The sequence below is a fragment of the Beta vulgaris genome, chromosome 4, assembly GCF_026745355.1.
Source record: "Beta vulgaris subsp. vulgaris cultivar EL10 chromosome 4, EL10.2, whole genome shotgun sequence".
In the NCBI taxonomy this organism is placed as follows: Eukaryota; Viridiplantae; Streptophyta; class Magnoliopsida; order Caryophyllales; family Amaranthaceae; genus Beta; species Beta vulgaris.
The window spans coordinates 61914415-61937785 of NC_079205.1; the positions used below are offsets into that span (position 1 = coordinate 61914415).

The following is a 23371-nucleotide window of genomic DNA, read 5'->3' on the forward strand; positions in this document are numbered from 1 at the left end:
ATTAATATATCTAAATTCATCTAACTGTTGAATTTTTCACATTTAAGTTTAATCATAAATAAAGTACGAATGGAGTATCTAATAGAATAACAAATTTTGAAATTAACGCACGCATCCCGTGCAAATGAAGGCTAGTTTGATTTTAGTTTAGGCCAAAAGGACACATTTGCCAAGTAGGAAATTGCAAGGAAGGAAAAAAAAAATGGAGAGAGGAGAAAAAGAAAAGAAAAGCCCTAAATTAATGGAGAAGTTTAGGGTTTAGGGTTTAAGATTGGTTCAGCAAAAAAATCAACGCTCTCTTTAATTCTTCAAAAATTCGTCAATGGAGTCACTGCTAGAGCTTAAAGAGACGAACAACAATGCCGACGATAATTACAAATTAGTTCCATGGTTGAATTGGGAAGAATGGGATTTCGTCAGAACTTCTTTTTTCTCATCTTCTTCGGATTCCGTCGCCAAATCACTTCGTAGAGTATAAAACCCTAATTCCTAATTTATAGTTTTCTTGTATAATCAATAAACATTTTGTTACAACTTTTTACGCAAACATTGATTGATAAAAATGATTTCTATTAACATTGAACAGATAGTAGCGTGGCGAAGCAGGGGATGTTTACCAGTTGAAATTGAAATTACAGCTTCGATTGTCGAAATTCAGCAAAAAGATCCCTATTTTAGGTGATTTGTTTATTTTTTTTTTCTATATTTTGGGTTGTTAATTTGACAAATTATTCGCAGTGTACTGGTTTTTATAATTGATGTATGTTGGTGTGATGTAGAGTGGATTTGAGTAATGGAGGTTCAGATTCAGAGGAAATGCTGGCTATGCTTTACACTATGGCGATTATGAGGTGAGCTTGACGAGCTAATTTAGTCGAATCGTATACATTTGCATCATCTTACACGTTTTTAATTGCTTGGATTAATTGACATTGTTTGGGAACCAATTTGATGTGAAAATTTATGGAAAACTAAACTTGGGAAAAACTTTAGAAAAATTAAGCGGTCGAAGACTCGAAGCAACTAGTTATTACTTGATTGGAAACTAACATCTTGTTTGGATAGCAATATAGGATGGAAACGAAGGGGAGGGATAGCGGAGCAAGGGGAGCGTGAAGAAAGAGAGAGGGAAAATGGATCTCCATTCTCCCTCCAAATCTTTCCAATTTGAGAGGAGTCATGTTTATTAAGGAGGGAGTGAAAATGGATCAATCCCTCTCCCTCCCCCTCCCCCTCCTTCCTTCCCCCAATCCCGTATCCAAAACAATGAAATTTGTTCCCCTCCCTTTCCCTTTCTTTCCTTTTTTTTTTTTGCTTAAATCCTCCTATCTAAACAAAGTGTAAGTGATCTACACAAGTATGCATGGTTTGGTTCATTAAGAAAAGTGCAAATGTAACTAGAACTTTCCACTTATATCTGTAGTTTCGCCTTAGTCATTCTTTTTTATAGTTTTTCTCCAAGTTACAAGCACAGTAAGACTAAATTGACTTCTATTTATATTTTTCTAGTTTTCTTCTAATTTTAGTTCTCCAAGCACACTCTGAATGTTGAATGTGCTTAAGCTTTACTCCGTTAATGATATAAGAATAGCGGCTTAAAAAGTGAAACTTGCTGTGTGCTGAATGCTCGAAAAGAGTAGAATGCTTTATTTACGGTGTTGGAGATGCAATAATGTTGTCTATTAGATCTTGGTGAGTTGCTGAGGCATGCATGCTAATATTTGCTTGGTTTATGTTTAGTATTGTTCAATGAAATTTGGACTTCCTGGTTTTTGCTTAGGATTTTCGTGTTCGTTGTTGTCCATTTGAACGTGCAAACTGCTACTTTTTGCTAAGGGTATTCACTGTAAGAGTTGGTGCTTACCTACTTTAATTTGTTTTTTGAGGCTGGTGAATGGTGTCATCGAAAAATCACGTCAGAAAACAAAGTCAATAGCTGCGGCAGCTGAAGAAATCAAAATCCCACGCATGCTAATTGATATTCGTCATGGTAAGAAACCCGAGAAAAGTTTGATTTGGGTATAGTATAGTCTTTATCACATTGCTTCTAGAGTTCTAGTGTCTTATCAACATGTATGCTATAGACACAGCAGGGATATGACTGGCCATATCTTATTCTGAGTGTCTGACTTTAAGTTCCAAAACTATTAATATGTTGTCTTTGAGGCTAATGATTGGTAGTATAGGCCCCATTGTTTATGTGCTTTCTGGGCTAATGCTATCCTTTTTGTTGCTTGAAATGTATGTTTTTATGAAATATAACTTTTGCTACTTGGTTTTTGCTCCTTATGTAGAGGGTTCCCATCGGGAGCTTCCTTCCCTTCGGTTGCTTCGTCTGGCCTCAGTTAAGGTATGAGATTCCCTCCATTTATTGTGTGCCAAAACGAGTAAACTCTGTGTTTGAAAAATTTATTATGTACCTTTTTGTGATTTATTGACGGTCAAAAAGTTACATTTTACAAAGATGACGTCGGTTCATTTCTCGTGAAGTTGTTTGAGAATCTCACCATGACTTGACTGGTGATTACAAGGAGCTTTATCTGTGTTTGGATCTGTATTTATGGAGGGAGAATCTGGTCTCTGTGTGTTCTGCCTGCTGATTGTGTCACTCTATAAAGCCACATTATACTTGTTAATAACAGTACCTCTGCCTTAGTGGTGGAGGATTTCATCTTTCATAGAAGCTTCTGTTAAAGCCTAAAAATTAAGTAACTAACATATGGTATTTTTGTACTTTTTGATTACCTCCTGATGTTATCAGGTGCTTGTGCTTGATGCTTGGACATGTTTATGGCATAATCATGTGAATTGGGTAGGAGCTTATATGTCCTGACTCTTGCCTGTATTAAACTACCCAGGCACTTGATTGGTTGAAATGGTATTATTGGGATCCTCAGAATCATGCAATTCCATACCAAGGTGGCAAAAGTACTATCGTTAGAAAGGAAATCAGGTCCAAATTATGTGAAATGGCATATATGCTGAAAGTCAAGCAGTACTCTGGATCAAGTTCCCCACAAGTCAAGGGAAACAGTAAGTCACATACTTTAACATCTTTTGAAGTATTCTTGTGGTTCCATGACTCCCATCTTGTTTTCATAAACTACTGTATGTCACTCTACGTTGTCGGTTTTATATATTAAACTTTTGTTTGCTAACTTGTTTCTAATCTTGTGATTGTTGTTTTGCGTTGCTTATTCTTGATTACCTATGTTCTTTAGCTGTTCACCTTTTCTTTTCTTGAGTCATGACTTAGTCAGATGCATCTTTAGCAGAAAATAAGTGCTTCTTTCTATCAACAACTAGTTCTTTGAGGTTTCTCAGCATTTCTATCTTTGCAAGGCCAGCTTTTACTTGCATGTTAATCGTCTGACGATTAAATTGTAAAAGAACATTGGAAGCTGATTACTTGTACCAGGGTGTTTCCATGTATTATAATCAGTCATTTGGGAACTTATTTTTTTTGGGGGGAGTGGGGGGTTGGGTGTCTGGAAAATATTTTTAAATAAAGTAGCAAGGTGATAAAATGTCAATCTAGGAAACCGCAGGTGACTCTACTTGTTCGCCTTCGAAAGCATTTTCCAGTAAGCATCACTCCTATCTGGTATGGATCCTCCGCCTTTTCAGTAGTTACTACCTACGTTACTCCGACACCCTCTTCCACCTTGAGTGTCGCGTGTCTACTCGACACGATGCGTGACACACCTGGGAATGGGTTCAAAGTGTCGGCAATCAAGGGTTGAGATTGACAAAGAAGGAGAAAATTTCATATCTAGGGTTCAAATGGTAAACCCTAGATCTGGCCATTGGAGATATAATTCACCAAATCAAGAGCTCAATTGTTTTCGCTTTAATTGAGGAGGATGAGGCGAGTCGGTTGGTGTGATTTCTAAGTGTTGGGCTGCCGGAAATCTTTTCGGCGAGAGCAGGCGGTGGTACGGGGTCACTGGTCAATGTCATTCATCTTCACTACTCCAGATTTTCTGTTTCTCGAGTGATATGAGATTTTGAGTAATGACTAATGAGTTGGTGGGTGATTTTTTTTTTTTTAAATAGTTAGTGGGTGAGATTCTAATTAAATAAAGTTACTCTCAACTTTCTCTTTCTTACTTTTTTGACTTCTTGACTTAGTGTCTACTGTCCTTTACCTTTGCCAGTAAGTTATATGCTGATTTTGAAGTAAAGGTAAAAGTGTAGGTCCGAAGGTCAGAAAAACAAGAAAGTCACAAAAAAAGGAAAATAGAAAAGTTTCAACATTATTTACATTTACAGGAAGAAACTGATTCTTATAGTCAAATTTTTTTTAGAACTTGATACTTGTAAGAAAACAATAGTTTTTTTTTTAAAAAAAAAATAAAGTGTTGGGAATTTTTTTCGGACACTTCAATTGATAGACTTGTCGAGAGAATTGGTTGAGAAACTCTTTTGACGGTGTTGGAGTATTGACTTAATTTTTGGAGTAGAGTGTCGGATCCTCCGATCCATACTCGGATAGAACACTCGTATCCTTGTCGGAGTAACATAGGGTACTACTTATTCTGTTTGAACGGCTTGGTATATCTCCAGGTATATCTTTAAAAAAGAATGTCATCCGGGCAAAGAAAGTAATGCACTACGGGCCCAAGTTATGGAGCTCAGACATACCTTTGCGTGTAGAAAGTTTTAAAGTTCATCAGTACTGAATAAATGTTATTGAATTACCAGACATGAAGGATTATGGTACTAGGTTTGGCAATAACTTTTGAGCCTGTCTCAGGCTGTGAGCTCTGTAGTATATGTAGCAAAATGGGAGGGAGAGTAAGAATGCGGATTGATTTAGCACAACTGGGGACAGTGAATTCTGATGAGAATATGCAGCTATATAACGTCTCCAATCTTGTTGTGGAGGTCTCTTCGATCTTATTTCATAGGTAGCTGAAGTATCAGAGTAATTGAAGGGGTAGAATGGATTAAAAGTTGAAGTTGCAACAGAAAGAAATCTCACTCAGCTATCTAGCAAAACCTTTCACCATACTATTGGTCCACTGATGTTGAACTGCATAGTTATGCACATTTTTGGTGTATAGATGGCTAGATGTAGCATTGGTTTGAAGCTACGACCTGACAGAGTAACATGCAATTAGTATAGAAATGTGTGATAGTTTATTGTAATAGGAGAGGAAAAAGAGTGTGATAGGGGAAGGGGAACACTAGGGTCACCTTGTTTTGTGGAAAATCAAAGAACTTCCTCTTCTTGCTTCAGTATGTATAGGAAGTCTTCTTTGCGGTGAAACTTCTTCCTGATTGGTTAGGTTTCTGCTGACCTGTTGTATGAGGAATTTTCTTACTTGCACATGTTGGTATGTCTCACTTTCTTCTAGGTAACATTTTTGCCTCCATCGCCATAGATATGTTTCTTTACTATACCTCTTCTTGATCCTATATGAGCTATGTGATTTCTGTGGTTTGTGTTAATGAATATAATTCAGTGGCATGTATGCTATAATTGTTCCTTTTCAGGGAGCACATTTGCATGATGTGTATGCATTGTTAATTGGCTTGCTTGATTTCCCCTTAGTTTTTAGGGCTTGATATGGTATGGCCTCTCTTTTATAGGTGCTAAACGCCTTGAACTTACGGTAGGTGCTACTATTCATGGGCGCAATAAATTTTTCTGTCTTGTGGCTAGCAAATTTCAACAATCTAAATTTGTAGGTAAGACATTTTTAGATTGCTATTGAACTCTATAGTGCTCCGTTTTCTTTTTAGTTGCTATGGGATGATAGACACAAAGTTAACGTATCTGTATGTCTTTGTGCTGCTCATGTTGTTCTGATTCTCCCTTTCTCTAAAAATTATTGTCTAATTACATGCATTGCAAGCGTAAATTTTCTTTGGTATTATTTACCAACCTCCTTTACTATTGATGCTCTGTGGATTATTATGTGTGGCTCTTGCCTTCTTGAAAATTTGAGACCTTATATACCTGTTCCTTTCCCGTCTTATATTTGATTCTTTTCCGATTCTGATACTGATACTTCATCAGCTTTAAACAGATGCTTTTGACAGTTAGTAGAAGAACAGCTTATTCTAATGGTAATGGATGTACTTAAACAGGTGATGTGCCAAAATGAGAATGAAAGAGAAAATCCCTACTGCCTAGCTCCCCTCCCAAATGTTTTACTTACCTAATTTGACCCCAAAATACATCATATGATTAATGTTGTTGATTAATTGATGTTCCAGTTTTCAATTGGTATAGTTATTCGTTAGAAGTATATTTTACTGCTCTATTTGCCTATTTTGTATTCTATTGCATTCATTAATAATTGCTTAAACAATAATATGCTACTACTCCATAGCTAAATATGAAATTCTTCTTGTTTTCTTGGTGATATCCAGGATCTGAGAAGCAGATAACTAGGACTTTGAAAAACCTTGTTCGGTTGTATTCTTTCTTCTCATCAGATGTGGTGTATGTGTTGCTGGAGTTCTTACTTGATGCATCAAACTCAACAGATTTAATGGATTCTCCAGACAAAGTTCAGATAAAATTGAGCTTAAATGATACGCAGGCTTTATTTGATGAATGGAAACCTGTGATAAGGAAGGTCAGCAAGAAGGAACCAGAACTACTTCTGAGCCTTTTAAATGCAGTCCTTGATATGATCGAGTCTCGAAAAATCACTAAAGACGATTTTGGTAATTGGCTAATTGCTAGCCTTTCTTTTACTTTTGTTGCTTCTTCTCTGATATGTGTTTCTTTGTTGTAGCATTACTGATTTCAACAGCTATTCTGGTATGCTGTTGAAGCAGCATGGAAGCTATACCATATTTATATATGCCAGTGTGATCCGTTTCAGCTGAAACGTCTTGCTTATCTGAATTAGTATGATACCACCATATCGTTGCAATTTATTCATTTTGCAGATAAAAAATATAGTATTCATTTTGTTTCATTGCTTTGACATATGCAATTCAATTGTCAATAGGTATCTGTGACGAACATTTTCTAATTTCTTATCCTTCTTGCCGCTCGGATAATCTAGTGTGTATAAGTTGCCGATGTCCCTGTCATATGATGCCTAGTGCATTTTCAAGCTGGTGTATCTTCTATATCATGACCTGTGTGTCTGAACATCATTTTATGCGTTTTAGGAAGTGAACATTTCAGCCTTTTGCAGTACGACTCGGAGATGCAGAGAATTGGAGTTCTTTCTTCGCTTTTTATGCAGCTAGTGCTAGTTTTCAAAGGTCTAAAAATAATTCAGCATGAAGGTGAAGGAAGACAAATAGATCCTGCAGGCTGCCTTCCTAAGACATCGCTGGTTGAACTCGTGAGGAGATGCCTTCTCATCTCAGATCCTGATAATCGCAATCTTCTGGATTCGGCCATGCTGCTGACAGAAATGGTTAGAGATGGCTATTTGAGTGTGAGACTTGGCAAACTTTCTTCGCTCACTAAGTTTTACCCAAGAATTGTTGAAGGTGGTGCTTTAGATGTGAATCCTAATTATCTTATTCAGGAAGAGTACATTCGTGCAGCTGCAAAGAAGTTGGAGTTGGTTAAGCATTATAAACTTAAAAAGGCAAGTGTTTTGAGCACCCGTGATGACATTATGGAAGATACAAACATTTGGACTACTGCTAAATTGTGGAAGCCATGCCCTATAGGGATGTTGCCTCGTGCTGTGGGTTCATCAGGATGTTTACCTGCTCTTGATCATGGCATTAATTGCGAAATAAAAGCAGGTTTGAATTCTATGGACGCCGAGAAACATCTAGAATCAAAGCATTCCAGTAAAAGGGAAGCTAGTTGTGATATTGAGACAATGAATGACTCGAGCACTAAGAGGATGAAAGAGACGCAGAATTCAGATTCCTTTGAGGCAGAAAATTCGAGTGCTATCACAGCGTTTGACAGGCTCAAAGGTCAACTTTTGATTAACGGGATTTGGCAAAAAATAAGGGATCAGGAGCTACAAGACATCAAATCCCATATTGGCATATTAGTGCCTAAGAGAATTAGTTGAGTTGTGGTCTTATGGAGTATAGACTACCCATATCTAATTTTTGTTGTAAGTTATTAGTTCTTATATTTTGGTTTTGGCTCTATATTGGGTAATTTGCTTCGAAATATATAGTTATTCAATTCGAAATTTATATGCACCAAATTTTGTGGTTTTCATCTGTACAGACATATGTGCACGCACATGTGGGCTCGTTTGTGGTATTGCTCATACTTCGGCAAGAATGTTACCTGTTGTTCTTGCTGTTCTGTTACAGTACCTGTGGACTGATGTCCAGTGTTGTAGGTCTTCAGATGGATCTATCAATCGTGTGGTGGAGGAAGTCCAGCAGGGGCGACCTGAGAACACATGAGCACCAAAGGATTGCAACCTCGCCGGAACCCTAAGCTAAATCACCCACAAAGCGGTAATCTGGTTTCGAAAGGTGCAGATGCCTGATCCATGTGGTCTCAGGTCGCTCCTGTGGGACTTCACCACCTATTATTACACTTGTTTTTTCTAATCTCAGGATGATGTGATAAATGGTTTTGGTGATCATTACCAAGGCTTCTGGGTATTGAATTTATAGTGCAACCAGGAAGTACTCCAATGTACTGCACTCTATGATATGGTACTAGATTGGGGAGTTTTAGGAGCCATCTTTCGAGTTTTGTACTTTGTACTATTACTGATGATATTGTACTAGCTTTTGTAGTTGTACAAGTCATTTTTCAGTTTGTACTATAACTAATGAAATGTACTCCCTTTGTTTATATCTTGCTCATCTGAAATATTATGGTCAAAGTTAAATACGTGGACCATGTTTTGTTGTATTTATATAAAGAAATATAGTCTTGTGGGTTTTTGTTGGATTTGTTTCAATATTAACATTTGTTTTTAATGAGAGTTTCATGTTTTATGGGAGCAAATTGACATTATTTAAGAAAGGAACCATAGAGATTTGAGAAAGGATGGACTTAATTAATGGTAAGGCATGTGAATTTTGGAAAGATAAATTTCGAAAATGTGAGTTTTAATTACTTTCTTAATTAATTTCTTGTTTTCATTTATGAGGTAGTGATATTTTCTAATACTTTTAGTAAGTTTTACTATTAAAGGAGGGTTCTTAATTTTTAGTAAGTTTTTAAGAGATAATTATTTTACGGGGTGTTTGTTTAGGGGGATTAGGGGATGGGAATGTGATATTATATCCCCATGGGTAGATATCCCATGTTTGTTTGAGGGGATATCTAAATTCCCATGTGAAGGGGAATGAGATTAAACCTCCCCTTATCACACCAAAATAAGACATGGGGAGGGGCATGTATTAGGGAGGGGGATTATTTTTGGTTATGTTAAAGACGGATTTGCCCTTCATTAAAATATACTTCACCAATATTGCTTTCTCTTCTTTTACTATCCTTCATTAAAATGGGTAAATTTGTAATTTAGCAATATATTCCCAACATAATCCCACTAACATACCAAACAAGGGATTGAGATATATTTAATAAATTCCCACCTTCTAACTCCCATTCCCAATCCCATTCTCTAATTCTCAAACTCCCAATCCCTCATACCAAACGCCCCGTTAGGAATGGGGGGAGGTTTTTATTTAGAGGCCTGTTTAGTGGACAATAGAAACTTCTTTAACATGCTCTTAGCCGGCCAGGTTCTTCCTTGTTTCTAATATTTGCATTTTTTTTTTCATTTTAAGTTCTCTCTATTACTTGTAAATTGTAATGTTGACATTTTGGCAATATATTCTCATTCCGTCTCTCCTATTTGTGGGGGTATTTATTTAGTGAAAGTATTGGGTCAGACCGTCTGACCCAATGAATATTGTCAGACGGGCTGAGCCCAGTACTGTACAATTTTAATTTTTACTTTGTTACACAGCGACGCCACTCCTCTCATATTGAAGAAGAAGATTAATATACAAAACAAAGCCACTTCTCTCATATTGAAGAAGAAGATTTTTTTTTTTTGAGGGGAGAAGAAGAAGACTAATATACAACAAAAAAAATAAAAAGAAGAGGAACCAGACCAATCATCTTTCTCCATTTCTATGTAACTTCCTATAATCACTGTCTCAACCTCTTTCTCCTTGTCTGATGATGAAACTACAGCCATTTTGATAAACTTCGCCTTCAACTCTTCAATAGCCGCCATGTGCTTCTCACTTAAACTTGATGATGAGCTCATTTAGTTTGGCCACGTGGACATGTTGAAGGAGGTTGATTTTTTTTATCTTTTTTGGAAAATATAGATGAGGAGGACAGTGAGAAAATTAGCTAGATATTTTCCCACAGCAATTGTGAGCGGAAGATGTCGAGACAAAGTGTAAATTTTGTTAAGCTGGCAGAAGAGGAATGAAGAAGAAGGAGAAAGTGAGAGAAAACAGAGGTTAGTGTTTTCTTTTCTTTTCAGTTGGACTTTGTTTTCTTTCAGTTGGACTTTGTTTTCTTTCAGTTGGACTTTGTTTTCTTTTCAGTTGGACTTTGTTTTCTTTCAGTTGGACTTTGTGTTTCTTTCAGTTGGACTTTGTTTTCTTTCAGTTGGACTACCTGAAAAAAAATGAAGACTACCTGAAAAAGAATGAAGACTACCTTGAAAAAAAATGAAGACTACCTGAAAAAGAATAAAGACCAACTGAAACCCAAAGTAAGTCTAACTGAAGTACAAAAACCAACTGAAAAAAAAAAAGAAGACTAACTGAAAACGAAATGAAGACTACATGAAAAAAAAATGAAGACTACCTGAAAAAGAATTAAGACTAACTGAAAAAAAATTGGAACCACCTGAAAGTCGTCCGACCAAAGATTATGGTCGGACGAGTCCGACACTTTATCTATCTATTTTTCTCTCTTCTAGTAGACCTTGATACTATTTTTGAGCTCACTCCAATGGAACCTCTTGCACACGCTCTTACCCGGTCGAGATCCTCCATTTTCTAATACTTGCATCGTTTTTCCATTTTAGGTTCTCTCTATTACTTGAACATTGCCATTTTGGCTATATATTTTCATTTTTTTTTCTCTCTTTCTCAATATTGGGGGTTATTTATTTATTTATCACTTCTCTTAATAGATCTTGATACTATTTTTGAGCCCATTTCAGATTGGTTGATTTCCATTTTGGGACTGACAAGATTACTTTTGATCATGTTTATGATGGTGAAGTCAAGGCTGAAGTCTGAAGATGGTGAAATTAATATTTCCATAATTTCTTTTCACACATTTTCACATTCAATGTTTGAGAAGGTTCTCATCCCTATTGTAGGAATTTGGTAATATTCGATATCGATTTTTTTTTTCAATAAAAGAGAGAATGATATGATGCAACAAGACGACTCACGACATTATAATAGTTCTTTTTAATTTGGGTTTGGATCATCTTACAATTCAAGGTTGTAAGTATTTTTTTGGTGCTGGTTTAATTGTTCAATGTTGCAAGTATTAAAAAAGAGGAAAGTGATATATTATTTGGAAATCATTAATAAATTGTGCACAATTCTTATGAAAAGCTCAAAAGAAGGGAATAAGAAAATTATTTATGACAATGTTCTAACACAACTTTGAACTCAGGTTAAATATAACGTTAAATTGGACTTAAATATTTAAGCTCAAAATGTCTTGAAACTCGACTCAAGTTCGATTGTAAGTAGGGATGAACATGTTGGACCAGGCTCATTTTAAGGTTATGGGTCTAAAAATTTGGGACTCATTGGGTACATGTCGGGTTTGGGTCTAAGTGTTAAAAAAATGGGTCTTGGCCTAATAAATTTAGACCCGGACTCGACCCAAGTCCGACCCACAGATCCAGTGTTTATTTTTTACATATAAAATAAATAAAAAATAATATAAAACATACTAACAATGTTTACCCTAAATCCCTAATATTCATTATTTTTTGTTCCACACTTTAACTTCATTCACGCAGAAGTCTGGACACAGCCCTAGTCGCTGTCTCTCTGACTTCACTCACTCTTCGATTTTTGAAGTCATTCATTTCACTATTAGCGGCTTTAGTTCATATAATGTATTTCATATTGTTGAGCTTGCTCTTTTTTATGTTATTTATCCTAACGTTGTGTCATCAAAGTGATTAAATTTTATATTGTGAACCAAATATAATTTCAGATTTGTGCGTGAAAAATAACAAGTTAAAAAAAAAATAGAAAATCAAAATATACTTGAGCTCCATTATGGAACCATTTAGACCTGAGACTAGAGACCCCTTGAATCTGAATAAGGGTTCAAAATTTGCAGATCCTATGGGTCTAGGACGGGTCTGGGTCCATATATATAATTCTGGGTCTGGGCGTGGTAGGACCCACCCCAGATTTGGCCCACACACGTCCCTAAGACAAGTTAAGGTTAAACTTAGCTCGACTTGTTTACATACTATAGGGTAGGGATGGTAATGGGTAGGGTCTAGGTAGGGTAAGGCTAGACTCATACCCATACCCTGTTTTTTTTGGATATAGACCCATATCCATAGGGTAAAATTTTTTAGGACCCATACTCATATCCCTAGGGTCCGATATGGTTTGGGTAGGGTTTAGGATCTAAAATGGGTCCAACAAAAAAAAAATCCGCGTACATTATTACGTGTATATATATAATCGTTAAGCACATTTTTATATATTAATTTTGCAATTAGCTTCTACTAGTTCTACACTTCTACTTCATTTCTAAAAAAAAAAACATCACAGGCAATTGTGTACTCTATGCGAGAGAGAGATTGTGAGTCTGATAGAAGTGAGATTTGCGGTTAGTAAGCGAGGGAGGGTTAGGGTTTTAATTTATAGGAAGTCTGCTAAAAGTTGGAAGGTTATGTTTATATCTATATTTATTTTAATTTTTAAAAATAAAAATATATATTTTATTTAGATGGTTCTATGGGTAGGGTCTGGGTATTTGAGGAGTGGACCCATACCCATACCCGACAAGACCAAGACCCATACACTATCCTTACCCATAGGATCCAAAAAATTAAGACCCATATCCTAATTTTAGGATAGGGTCTGGATGGGTCTGGGTAAAGTCCTAGACCCATTGCCATCCTTACTATAGGGTACACCTTGCTCTAGGTACACTAAATTGCATGCTCGTTATGTCGCGAATGAAAGACAATTCTAGTAAAAACGAAAATTGAGTTATCATTATTTCTTACAGTTTATTTTTTCATCAGTAAAGTAAAATAATTATATAATCATTTGATTTCTAAAAATTGACATTAAAGACAGATTTTTAATCTAAATCGACATACAACAATCAAATTCTAACCATAGATTTTCAATCATAGCTTCCTAATACCTCATTAGTAGATTAGACTCCACACACTATTTCACTCAAGATATAAAACAACTAATCAATTAACAAAATTAAAAGATTTGCTAAACAATCCCATAAATGATAAATCCCATAACTCATTTTAGGCAACTTTCCTAAAAGAAAAAGGTAACTCCTTCAAGAAGAGTGAAGCAAAAGTTACTTCAAATAATGCACTTTCAAATACACGCAACACAAAATAAATAAATTAATTAGTTAATAACAGCAAAAAAAAAAAGTTACAAATTTGCCGTGGGGTCTACTCTTCCTTTGTTTCTTCCTCTGTATCTCTCTGATTCTTTTCTTCGAAATTTGTGTCATATTAAATACCTTTACATAAATTAAATTTTCCATTAAATAAATAGTTTATATTTAATATTTTCATACAATATAATAGTATAAATGCAAAAATCTCATGACACAACAAAGCTCTCTTCTTCCTCTGTGGCCTACCCTTCTCTCCCATTAATCGTAACTGGTGAGCAAGTTTTTACCCAATTACTAAATTTCTGTAATTTTATTTCAAATTATGATTATGATAAAAAACCCAGAAAATTTTACAGTGTATGAATTTGATTTTGGTGTAAAAAGGTTGATCTTTTTAGTGGGTAATCTTAATAGGGTTTTTCTGGGTTGAATTTTATTTTTTTTCAGGTTGAGAAAATTTGGTGGGAGATCTGATGTTCGCGCTAAATAATTCTATTTACTTACAAGATCAAGATGCCCCCTGAAAATAGAGGTAATGGGTTTTTAATATGTATGTTTTTTTTTCTATTTTTGAGCACACCCTTTGATAGTTATGCCTATTTAGTGTCAATTGTTTCTAAGTTTATTTGAAAATTGACTGAAAGTTGTGATCTTTATAAGTTTGACAATGTCAGTGTTTTTGCTGTTAATTACATGGTTTTTTTTTTTTTTTTTTTTTTGTGTGGTTATTTTGGGTTTGGAGTTGAATTGCAAATGTGGGTTCTTACTGATCAAGTATTTTTTTTCATGTTTGAGTTCATGTGGGGTTTTTTTTTTTTGGGTTTTAAATTTTGCTAAATTTTGTCCCTTTTTCCGGTAAATTTTGTTGGGAAGAGGATAGATGGATGTGGGTGTGATGAGGATAGTACAATAGAAAAGAAGTTGAAGTTGTTGAATTAGTTTGATGAAATAGCTGGAATTTTGATGGGGTCATGCAAATATGCAATATGGAAGTTGTAGGTTGTTGAATTAGTTATTAGAATAAAACCAGAGCGAATTTTATAATAGTGAATTTTCTTTACAGGAGGGATTTATGAAGCTGTAGTACTAGTTGCAGGAGGGTTTTTGTAATTACGACTCACGCATGAATCATGACCGAGATTTTGATAGAATATCAACAATGAGCATTTGATAGGGTAGGCACTGGGAGGTTATTGATAAGAGCATGATTTCATCCTTTGCTTGTAAGTTGTAAGCTGAACAGTAGAGTATGTAGCTGACTTCAGTTTTGAACTACTCTTGGTAATTTGAGGCTATACTTGCATTTGAATGGCCTATGTGAGTTTGCATTGTGCTTTGGATGATCAATAACTTGTTTGAGTTTGGCATGCCGCATGTATATCTGGCTAGTTTTAGGTAGTGAAAAGACTAGTTATACCTTGTTCACCCATGATAAGGTAATTGTATGTTCAATGCGATCCAACATTAGTTATTACATTAATATCTCTAAAACTATCTACTCTAGACAGATGCCATCAGCGAGTTCCTAAATCATTTTGAGTATTTTGTGATGTAAAATGGTGTATATAAATCGAATATTTGTAATATTTTTCTTTCTAAAGTTTTAAAGAAAAAGGTCACGCAGTTTTATGCATTACAACACCTTGAATTTTTTATCCACAATGCATGTCAAAATCCACGAAACATTTTTAAGTGAAAATTATATAATTTGGAACCCTTGCATTGAAATGAATCAAACAAGATCCCACTTGACTATGTTTCTTCTTATATAATGGTAAGAGAAGGCTTGTCAAAGTTGGTTGATGAATATGCCTAAATGTTAAGTTGTGCAACTAATAAAAATCGGAGCAAGTATAACTTCATTTCTGTCGGAATTGTAGTTGGTGTAGAGACTTGGATATTATGAAGAATTCAATCTTGATACATCCAATTATCTTCAATTAGTTTTGCCAAACAGAAAGGTTTTTCTTATTATCCTGAATCTAGCTGCTTTTGTGTTAGGTTTTCTGTCTCAAAAGATTACATGAAATTTTGTTTGTAGTTTTTGGGATGCTCAATGAGCTGTTTGCTTTTCTTTAGATTTGTATAATACACTTCCTATTCATTGCGTTGGAAACACTTATTTTTGGATGACTTGGGTACAAAGTATTGGGATATACTCTTAGTCGATGGGTCAGTTATGCTATGCATGTTCATTTTGGTGAAACTTTTTGTACATGACATTGGTGACAAACTGATAACTAACAAAGTTCGACAGCTGAAGTAGACAAGCACAATTTATGGTGTGAGCAAGAGTACTATTTGTGGGTATAAAATCCTTACTAATCCTCTCCCCCTTCGTATGGAAAAACCGAAAGACTGCAGCTTATGAGAGATTCATTTATTCTTCTGGTCAATTGTTCTGTTAGATAATGAAATCCTCGAGTGCATTTTTGTATCATAAATAGAAGAACTAGAAGTGATTCCTAAGTTGATATGTATATTGTATCTAAAGAATTAAGCACAGTGAAGACCTGAAACCATCACTCTGAAAGTTTCATACACAGTAATTGAATTCTGGAATGAGCTGCAGTCGACATATTGCTTATGTCACTGGTTGCTGGCTATGCCTGAAACTGAAATATGGAAGAAAAGGCTAAAACGTCTTGCTATATAGACAGAATTTATCATCTTATGCTTTTATAGTTTTATTTGAGCAATTGGTTTCCCTGGAATTTCCAGATTTGGTGAGCAGCTGTTGTTAGCACCCTTGACCTGGGCAGGAGCTTCACTAGAGGCACTGTAGTAATAGTGTGATATGTACTTGGGATTACATGGCAGCCGCATAGCATAGGATAGATGGGGGGCATGGGGCTAATGTTTAAAACATGGCATTGTCTTTGTAAAGTAGCAATTTTTACCTCTATGCCAAAATCATTTATATAATCATCAAATAAGAATTCGATGTACGCCTTATAGTTTGAAATTATCTGTAAGGAGCAGGCCTGCTATCGCTGCAAAAAAGATATACCCCACATAAATCCACAGGAAGATTTAGGGACTTTGTGATTGGGTCGAGCCCATGGAGGTGGAAAATAGAATGAGCAATATCATTAATTTTTTCAGGATCGCTAAGGGAATCACATTAGTAATGCTTGCTCTAGGATCGATCAGCCACAACAACTACAATCGCAATCAAAACCATGAATATGTTATTATACCAATTTTTTATAATTTTTTTGAGGGAAATGAGGATAGTGGAGGGTGAGATTAATTTCTTTCTATCCTTATTATCAGGACAATGCAGACAAGTACGTTGTTATTGGGAAATGGGGTTGAAGTTGAATCCTTGCAAAATGTCTACATTTGGGAAAGCCAAGTTCTTTTTTTCCACTTCTACAAAATTTAGAGTGGCAATTGCTGCTCTAAAATGTAACATAGATCCAGTTCTAGATTCATCGGCATTTATCTTCTACTATATCCTATGAATCAGGACAAAAATTCAACATTTTCTGTCCAAACACTCACAAGGTAAGATATCTAAAAATTTAATCCAAGGATTCACATTGTTTCTTTTTACCCACACACAACATTTTCTCTTTCTTTCAAAAACATTATGTTCTTTTGAGGTAGGGCAAGGTTGAAATGAGGGGTAAGAATTTGTTGTTAGGCACATCTAGCGCAGTACTGCAGTAGATGGTTTTATTGGCTTAGTTTTCCAGTCAATCATTAATTTTGAGATCCTCTATGTGTCGTTCTTTTTCAGAGTCCATTTCTTAGGGTCTACGGTTTGTAGGCAGAGTCAGCACTGCTTAAGTAGCTATCTCATATAAGCTGTGTGTACATATAAGTATCTCTTTTTTGTTTATAACTTTTTAGCATTGATTAGCTTCCTTTTTTGCACTACAATTACCAAATAGGCTTATGACGTTACAACTTTTTTCTAGTTGAGTTCGCGATGTGTTTGGAACCTCCACCCTATTTCCTTTAAACCTAACTTGTGTCCTGTATCGATGTATCTCCTTCCCTATCCTCTTTCTCTCTCAAGATCTTATATTTTATTTTTTAAGTAAAAAAATTGAGAAGGATGACGAAATGTCAATTCTCAATTTCGGCAAAATTCTCAACTGCAAGCTGGATTGAACTTTTAAATCTATGAGTCGTTTTCCTGGTGAATCTTCAGGTGGATTGGTTGTCTTTGTTGGTTTATCTCCTTTCTCCATCGCCCCCACCCCCCACCCCCCACCCCCTTACCCCCCCCGAAAAAAATCATTTTAACCTTTTTTTGCTACTTTGGTTAGATTATTAAAAAAATTCCTATTCCTTTGTGTTTTATTATTGAATTCCACCAAGAGCTTTCATTTATTTCCCGAAAGGTTTTCCTAATATATTGCTGTGGCACTTTTAATGTTATTAAGGTTAAATTTTTGCCGTTTCTGCTTGTTCTGTTGGCATATTTTATCCGATCGAAGACTTGGCTACTTCAAGCAAGTCTAATCTGGATTTGATTTATTATTATCTCCGATTGGCCCAACATGCGATCACCACTTTTAAGATTGTCTTGAGAAATTTCAAGGCCAATTGTAGGTCATATATTAAGTCGAAGTGTTAGTTGTTGACAATCCTTTCTTATTTTCTCTTTCCTTTCACTCTCGCTCTTTTTGAGTGATAGTTGTCTAAGGATGCTTTGGAACCTATGCATGAAGATTGAAAAAAGGCTTTGATTTCGATATAAGGATGTCTGCAATCTGCATTAATTGATGTTGGCTGTTTTGTGAATCTTTCACTGATTTTATGAGTCAACTTGTGATGCCTACCACCTGAGGACTAGGGCAGCTTGTAAAGTTTTGAGTCCTTCATTGGAAAAAGAAACCGTCCACCCTTTTTTTTTGTGTTCCACTTCTATTTTCATTGTCAAACTTCGAAAATTCTGACTGCTTATTATACTAATAGATGTAGATCAATAATATCAATTGGGATTGTGTTCAAGTCGTTTGAATGTGTATTTTAAAAAATATAAGCTTTTTGTTGTGTTTTCAAATATGCAACTAAAGATATTGATGGTCAAAGGTGTGATTTAAAGACCGTGAATTGAAGGAACATTAGAAAAGAACGCAGGTGGAAATGAAAACCCAAAGGCTCATAGTGTAGGCGATCTTGGCTTCAATCCTGACCTAGTCTTTCTGCAATACTATTTTGGCCAAGTATTTGTGGATGTCCTATACTGGTTTGAAAAGAGGTTCAATAAATGACATGTTACTTCTTGTGTTTTGTGTCTGTCTTTCATATATTTGTTCAATAATGGTATATTATTTGGCGTTACATGGCTGACTTCTGTGTTTCCTTTGCAGAAACGATGCAAAAGGGCCTCGAAGCATCTTATGGATGCTTTCAAGCTAAAAGCTTATTGTATGGCCCTCCTTGCCCGAGGAGTTTCAGTGGACAGACCCTGGAGCTCAAGTATACAAATGGTGCAAAGCAAGCAAATGTTAACTCTGAGAGTGATGGAGCAGTAAGTCGTGATAAATTATCAGTCCCGAGTGAATATTGTGGGAGACCAGCACTGCAAGAAAACTATTATGTTTGGTCAACATTGTTACCAAACTCTATGAAAGATGTGCATAGCCAATGCTATCCACTTGATGGCAGCTTTTATCCTCCAAACCATGGGCACTACTTACGCACACATTGGCTCCCTCAGGTTCCTTTACAGATGGTTCCTCAAAGCTACTCACCTGACTATATGTTTCAAGACTTTCAGTACTTTGTGGTCATTGACTTTGAGGCAACTTGTGATAAAGACAAGAACCCTCATCCGCAAGAAATAATTGAGTTTCCATCTGTGATCGTGAACTGTACAACTGGCAAACTAGAGGACTGTTTTCAGATGTATGTGCGGCCTACTCATAATCAGCTGCTCACTGAATTTTGTAAGGACCTAACAGGCATCCAGCAGTCTCAGGTTTGTTCTAGATTGACTCTGGCTGCTTTTTGAATATTGTTGATACTATCTGAAAGTTCTCTTAGCTTGAATTGATTTATGCATGTATGATTTCTCTCTACAAGTCCTTTTGTTAGTATCTTTCTCTATATCAGCTAGATTGATGGTCTTCTCATCCAATGTTTATTGCTAATTATAAGTTCTCAGCAACATCTTTTATATTTCTAAATTAATGACAACGATAATGAAACTGTATATTAAGTGGCTGTTTGTTGTTACTCCGTCTCCAGTACTGGTGTTGAGATTAAGTCGTATGATATAGCCTATATAATGTACTCGAAAGTAGTCATTGTCAGTCTGGTCATGATTAATTTGAAATCTGGCACAAAAGAATGGGAACTACTTCTTTTAGTTTCCACAATTTTGTTCTTAGTTTTTAAAAGAAACTTGAAATCTGATAACAGTAAGAACAGGCTCTAAGGTTTTGGTTATATTTTTTCAATGGAACTAAAAGTCATTATGGTCATACCACTTGCCTAGTAGAGAAACAAAATTTATTGGTGATTTTGTGATATAACAGCTGTTGCATGAAGCCAATTTCTAGTTTCTACACACATGCACAGTTGCACACACGACACAGAATATTCCCTAAGCCAATTAGCAAACCAAAAACTGAAATATTTCCTAGTAATCTAGTAGTTTTGGCTAAGGACTTAGTTGGCACAAAACTTGCAGTGTATTGTTCTTAAGAACAAGCTCCTTTTGCACCAAGTTTCTTACGATTTTCAAATTTGGTCAAAGGGTCCAAAAGGCTGTCCTTTCAAAAAAGATAATTTTCTAAATCTGAACAACATTATTTATTTTGCAAAAGTACTCTTGCAGCCACGAAACAGTTTTTTGGAAGGTAAACGTAGGGGATCTGTGGCTGGACCGCCTATCTTAGGTTTATAAGCCGGCCCATTTGCAGGTCCAGCTTGTGAGAAGGGGAGAGAGAGCTATACTTTTTACGAGCACTAGTAGTGGGACTTGAACTTGGGACCTTCAAGTCACCAAGTGGAGTTCCCACCACTAGACCAAACATTGCTTGGTACCCAATAAGGAAATTGTGAGAAACAGTTATGGAACTTACCACGAAACTGCGTCACAAGTTGTACACTGCCTTTTTCCTCTCCACATCACAATTTAGAAGTGAGACTTTGTGGAGACTGAACGAATATCATCCTCGAGGAACATGTTGCTTGTTTTTTTATCACCATTAACTTTATCAACTTAATGAATTATATATTAGTCCAGTGAGATGGCGTATGGCTGATTGGGGACACTTTGATGTCAACATTACTAATAAGCTCTCTTATCTGTAATATACTCTGTGAAATGTCATTTTTCATTGATTCCAGTCTGATGCTGGGTGCTTGTCTATAATTAGTTGAATGATGTTCAACTACCTTTTGATTATCACTGGATGTATCTGAGTTGCACTGTCAAAGGACTCGGAGAACTTTTTGTTTGCTTCTCCATCCTTCATACCACTGAGCTAACATTTGATCAAATATCCTTTTTGAGGAATTAGGCCTACATAATTGTTCACTTCTCTTGTAGATCATTATGTGGGGAGCTGAGTGAATCAAAATTACCTTTTGTATTTGTGTGCGCAGGCGGATGTGCACATGGGTTTTTACCCCTTTTGAGCTCCAAGGAAACTTATGCAGATCTTATTGCCACTAGACTTCCTTTTCTTTTGCCTATATCATTTTAAACAACTGAGGAGTTGATTGAGTTTTAAAGAGGGAAGAACAAGGATACTTCAGGGTAACTTTTTTCACCTACGATCTACTAAATATATCCCTCTCTGTCTCCACCAAGTATATAGATTTTTTCCTTTTTATTGTAACTTTTTTTCTTCCTAGAAAATTATTTGAAGGACTTCCCTCAAGATATAATTATTTTGGGGCATAACAGTTACACCTTTGACATGAGTGGTTTTCTTGAACATGTTATGGGGTCAGTGGTCTGGAAGGGGAATTTGACTGATAGAAGTTAAATCTATATTGACAATGCTGGGTAGCATGTTTATTATCCTTCAATCGTTCAATGTTTTGGAGGATGATTTCATCTTTGTGTTGGATACCTTCAAGTTCAGGCCCATTCTATGAATAGTGGAGCTCATTTCTTAAGACCATAATGATTACTAGTTAGTTAGCATGCTATGCAGATATCAAATGATGCACAAACATCTTGATGGCCTGCGTGACTAATTCTTTTTTATACTATTTTCAGGTGGACAAAGGTGTTCTTTTGACTGAAGCGCTGCTTATGCATGACAAATGGCTTGAAGACAAAGGCATCAAGCACACAAACTTTGCTGTAGTGACATGGTCAAACTGGGATTGTAGAGTAATGTTGGAATCAGAGTGCCGATTTAAGAGGATTAGGAAGCCACCATATTTCAATAGGTAAGCAAAAAAGTATGAAAATAATATCAATTACGTTCATATCTGGAAGAGGAACTTTGTAATAAGATGAACCTATCAGTTTAAAGCTTGGATAGAACTCGCCTTTATGTTGATATCTCTGATTTCATTTTCTCAGGTGGATTAATTTGAAGATTCCATTCAACAAAGTATTCGGAAGTGATAGACGTAACTTAAAACAAGCAGTGGAACTTGCTGGGCTCACTTGGGAAGGCCGTGCCCATTGCGGACTAGATGATGCAAAAAACACTGCTCGCCTTGTAACTCACCTTATGCACCTCGGATTAAAGTTATCGATAACAAATTCTCTGTGGCAATCCACTGATCATCCTAGCGCTGTTCACCTGCAGCAGCAGCAGCAGCAAGTTCCTAATCCTGAAACCAACCCAACTTATCATCAACCCCAGAAGTGGAAGGGTCCCCCTTATATCGCCATCATTCCTTTCCAACCACTCCAAGCTGTCAACATGATGAAAGAGCTGCATGTTCAGTGCTATTGTGGGGCCACAAGTATCAAGCGGGTGTTCCAGAAACCAGGACCTATGCATGGATGTTGTTTCTTCGGGTGTGGAAACTGGACTGCTAACAGAGGACCCGTCTGCGCTTTTTTCATGTGGGTTTCTGCATCTGAATCTCTTAAATCAGCCTAGAAATTATATGCGCTTCGGAAATACTGAAATCATGTGCAACCTACTGGTTAGAGGAGATAGATTAGTTTCATGTGTGAATACATGGATCCTCACACTGGTGAATTTGATGTGTAGCCTCTGCTTGTTAGTTGTTAGGTTCTGTTCTAACGCCTCCATTATAATATGGGACAATGGGCATATACAGGACTATGTGCAGATCATGCAAATGGACATGAATTTCAGGTTAATTCTAAATAATTCCATATGAAATAGTAACAACTATTTATGCGCATCTCATGTTTTATGGCACTCCCTTACATTCAAGGAAAAAAAAATCGGTGTACATGCGTATGACTCTTCGTTTCTGGCTATTATCTTAGCTCGACTTCTTTGACTAATTTGGTATTGCTAGCTGTTTAGTTTGAGTTTGTATGTATTGGTTTTCTGAAAAGATGTTTGCCAGAATAGTTGTTGGTTCTTTGTTAATTATGTGAAATTAACCCTTTTTTTTTACAACGAGAAATCGTACAAGAAAGAAAATCAAAATGATTAGAACAAACCAGACAAAACGAACTTTTGGAAAAGCAACCAAAGGCAGTATTTGTTAACGAGAGATCCGGGAAAAATTGGAGGTTTGAAGTTATATTAGAAATTTGGTTAATGTATCTTCTAATTTGAATTTTTAGTAAAGAAAGGTTTACAATAGTTGTTTGGGCCTACAGAAGTGGTAGTAAGGATGTGTAAATCAATAAACATTAAAAAAATTCTAAAAATCTATTTAGCATGGAAACTCTCATGAAGATCATGTTTCCCATTTCCG

The 23371-nt window shown here is 36.0% G+C and overlaps 2 protein-coding genes and 1 long non-coding RNA gene across 6 annotated transcripts; 2 read left to right on the top strand and 1 right to left on the bottom strand.

Annotated features, from left to right (window-relative positions):
* The first annotated feature begins 155 nt into the window (after window positions 1-155).
* LOC104890105 (uncharacterized) lies at window positions 156-8763 on the top strand. 3 transcript variants are annotated; one of them, XM_057394516.1, is made up of 10 exons: window positions 156-472; window positions 587-678; window positions 780-851; window positions 1887-1990; window positions 2295-2350; window positions 2859-3033; window positions 5596-5694; window positions 6382-6681; window positions 7138-8057; window positions 8177-8763. In XM_057394516.1, the coding sequence occupies exons 1-9, from the start codon at window positions 323-325 to the stop codon at window positions 8010-8012; spliced, it is 1923 nt and encodes a 640-aa protein (XP_057250499.1). In that variant the 5' UTR covers window positions 156-322; the 3' UTR covers window positions 8013-8057; window positions 8177-8763. The 3 variants fall into 3 exon arrangements, with proteins under 3 accessions (XP_057250499.1, XP_010673777.2, XP_010673778.2); XM_010675475.4 differs by lacking the exon at window positions 8177-8763 and having other exon boundaries at window positions 7138-8165; XM_010675476.4 differs by lacking the exons at window positions 5596-5694; window positions 8177-8763 and having other exon boundaries at window positions 157-472; window positions 7138-8165.
* Window positions 6902-8382, bottom strand: LOC104890106 (uncharacterized). The gene is made up of 2 exons (XR_789636.4): window positions 8240-8382; window positions 6902-7524 (listed from the first exon to the last, which is right to left on the bottom strand). It is a non-coding gene; the product is annotated as an uncharacterized LOC104890106 (long non-coding RNA).
* A 4883-nt stretch (window positions 8764-13646) lies between the features above and the next one.
* LOC104890103 (hypothetical protein) lies at window positions 13647-22843 on the top strand. Of its 2 annotated transcripts, none has more exons than XM_010675472.4 (5): window positions 13647-13802; window positions 13979-14063; window positions 18862-19472; window positions 21729-21904; window positions 22041-22843. In XM_010675472.4, exons 2-5 carry the CDS (start codon window positions 14045-14047, stop codon window positions 22570-22572), a joined length of 1338 nt encoding a protein of 445 aa, XP_010673774.2. In that variant the 5' UTR covers window positions 13647-13802; window positions 13979-14044; the 3' UTR covers window positions 22573-22843. The 2 variants fall into 2 exon arrangements, with proteins under 2 accessions (XP_010673774.2, XP_048499632.1); XM_048643675.2 differs by lacking the exon at window positions 13647-13802 and adding an exon at window positions 14595-14754 and having other exon boundaries at window positions 13986-14063.
* The last annotated feature ends 528 nt before the right edge of the window (window positions 22844-23371 follow it).

Coding starts and splice junctions, on each gene's coding strand:
- LOC104890103 (XM_010675472.4), top strand. Junction 19,473..21,728: donor CAGGCATCCAGCAGTCTCAG/GTTTGTTCTAGA, acceptor TACTATTTTCAG/GTGGACAAAGGTGTTCTTTT. Junction 21,905..22,040: donor AAGCCACCATATTTCAATAG/GTAAGCAAAAAA, acceptor TCATTTTCTCAG/GTGGATTAATTTGAAGATTC.
- LOC104890105 (XM_057394516.1), top strand. CDS start 323: ATGGAGTCACTGCTAGAGCTTAAAGAGACGAACAACAATGCCGACGAT. Junction 1,991..2,294: donor GCTAATTGATATTCGTCATG/GTAAGAAACCCG, acceptor CTCCTTATGTAG/AGGGTTCCCATCGGGAGCTT. Junction 3,034..5,595: donor CCCACAAGTCAAGGGAAACA/GTAAGTCACATA, acceptor TCTCTTTTATAG/GTGCTAAACGCCTTGAACTT.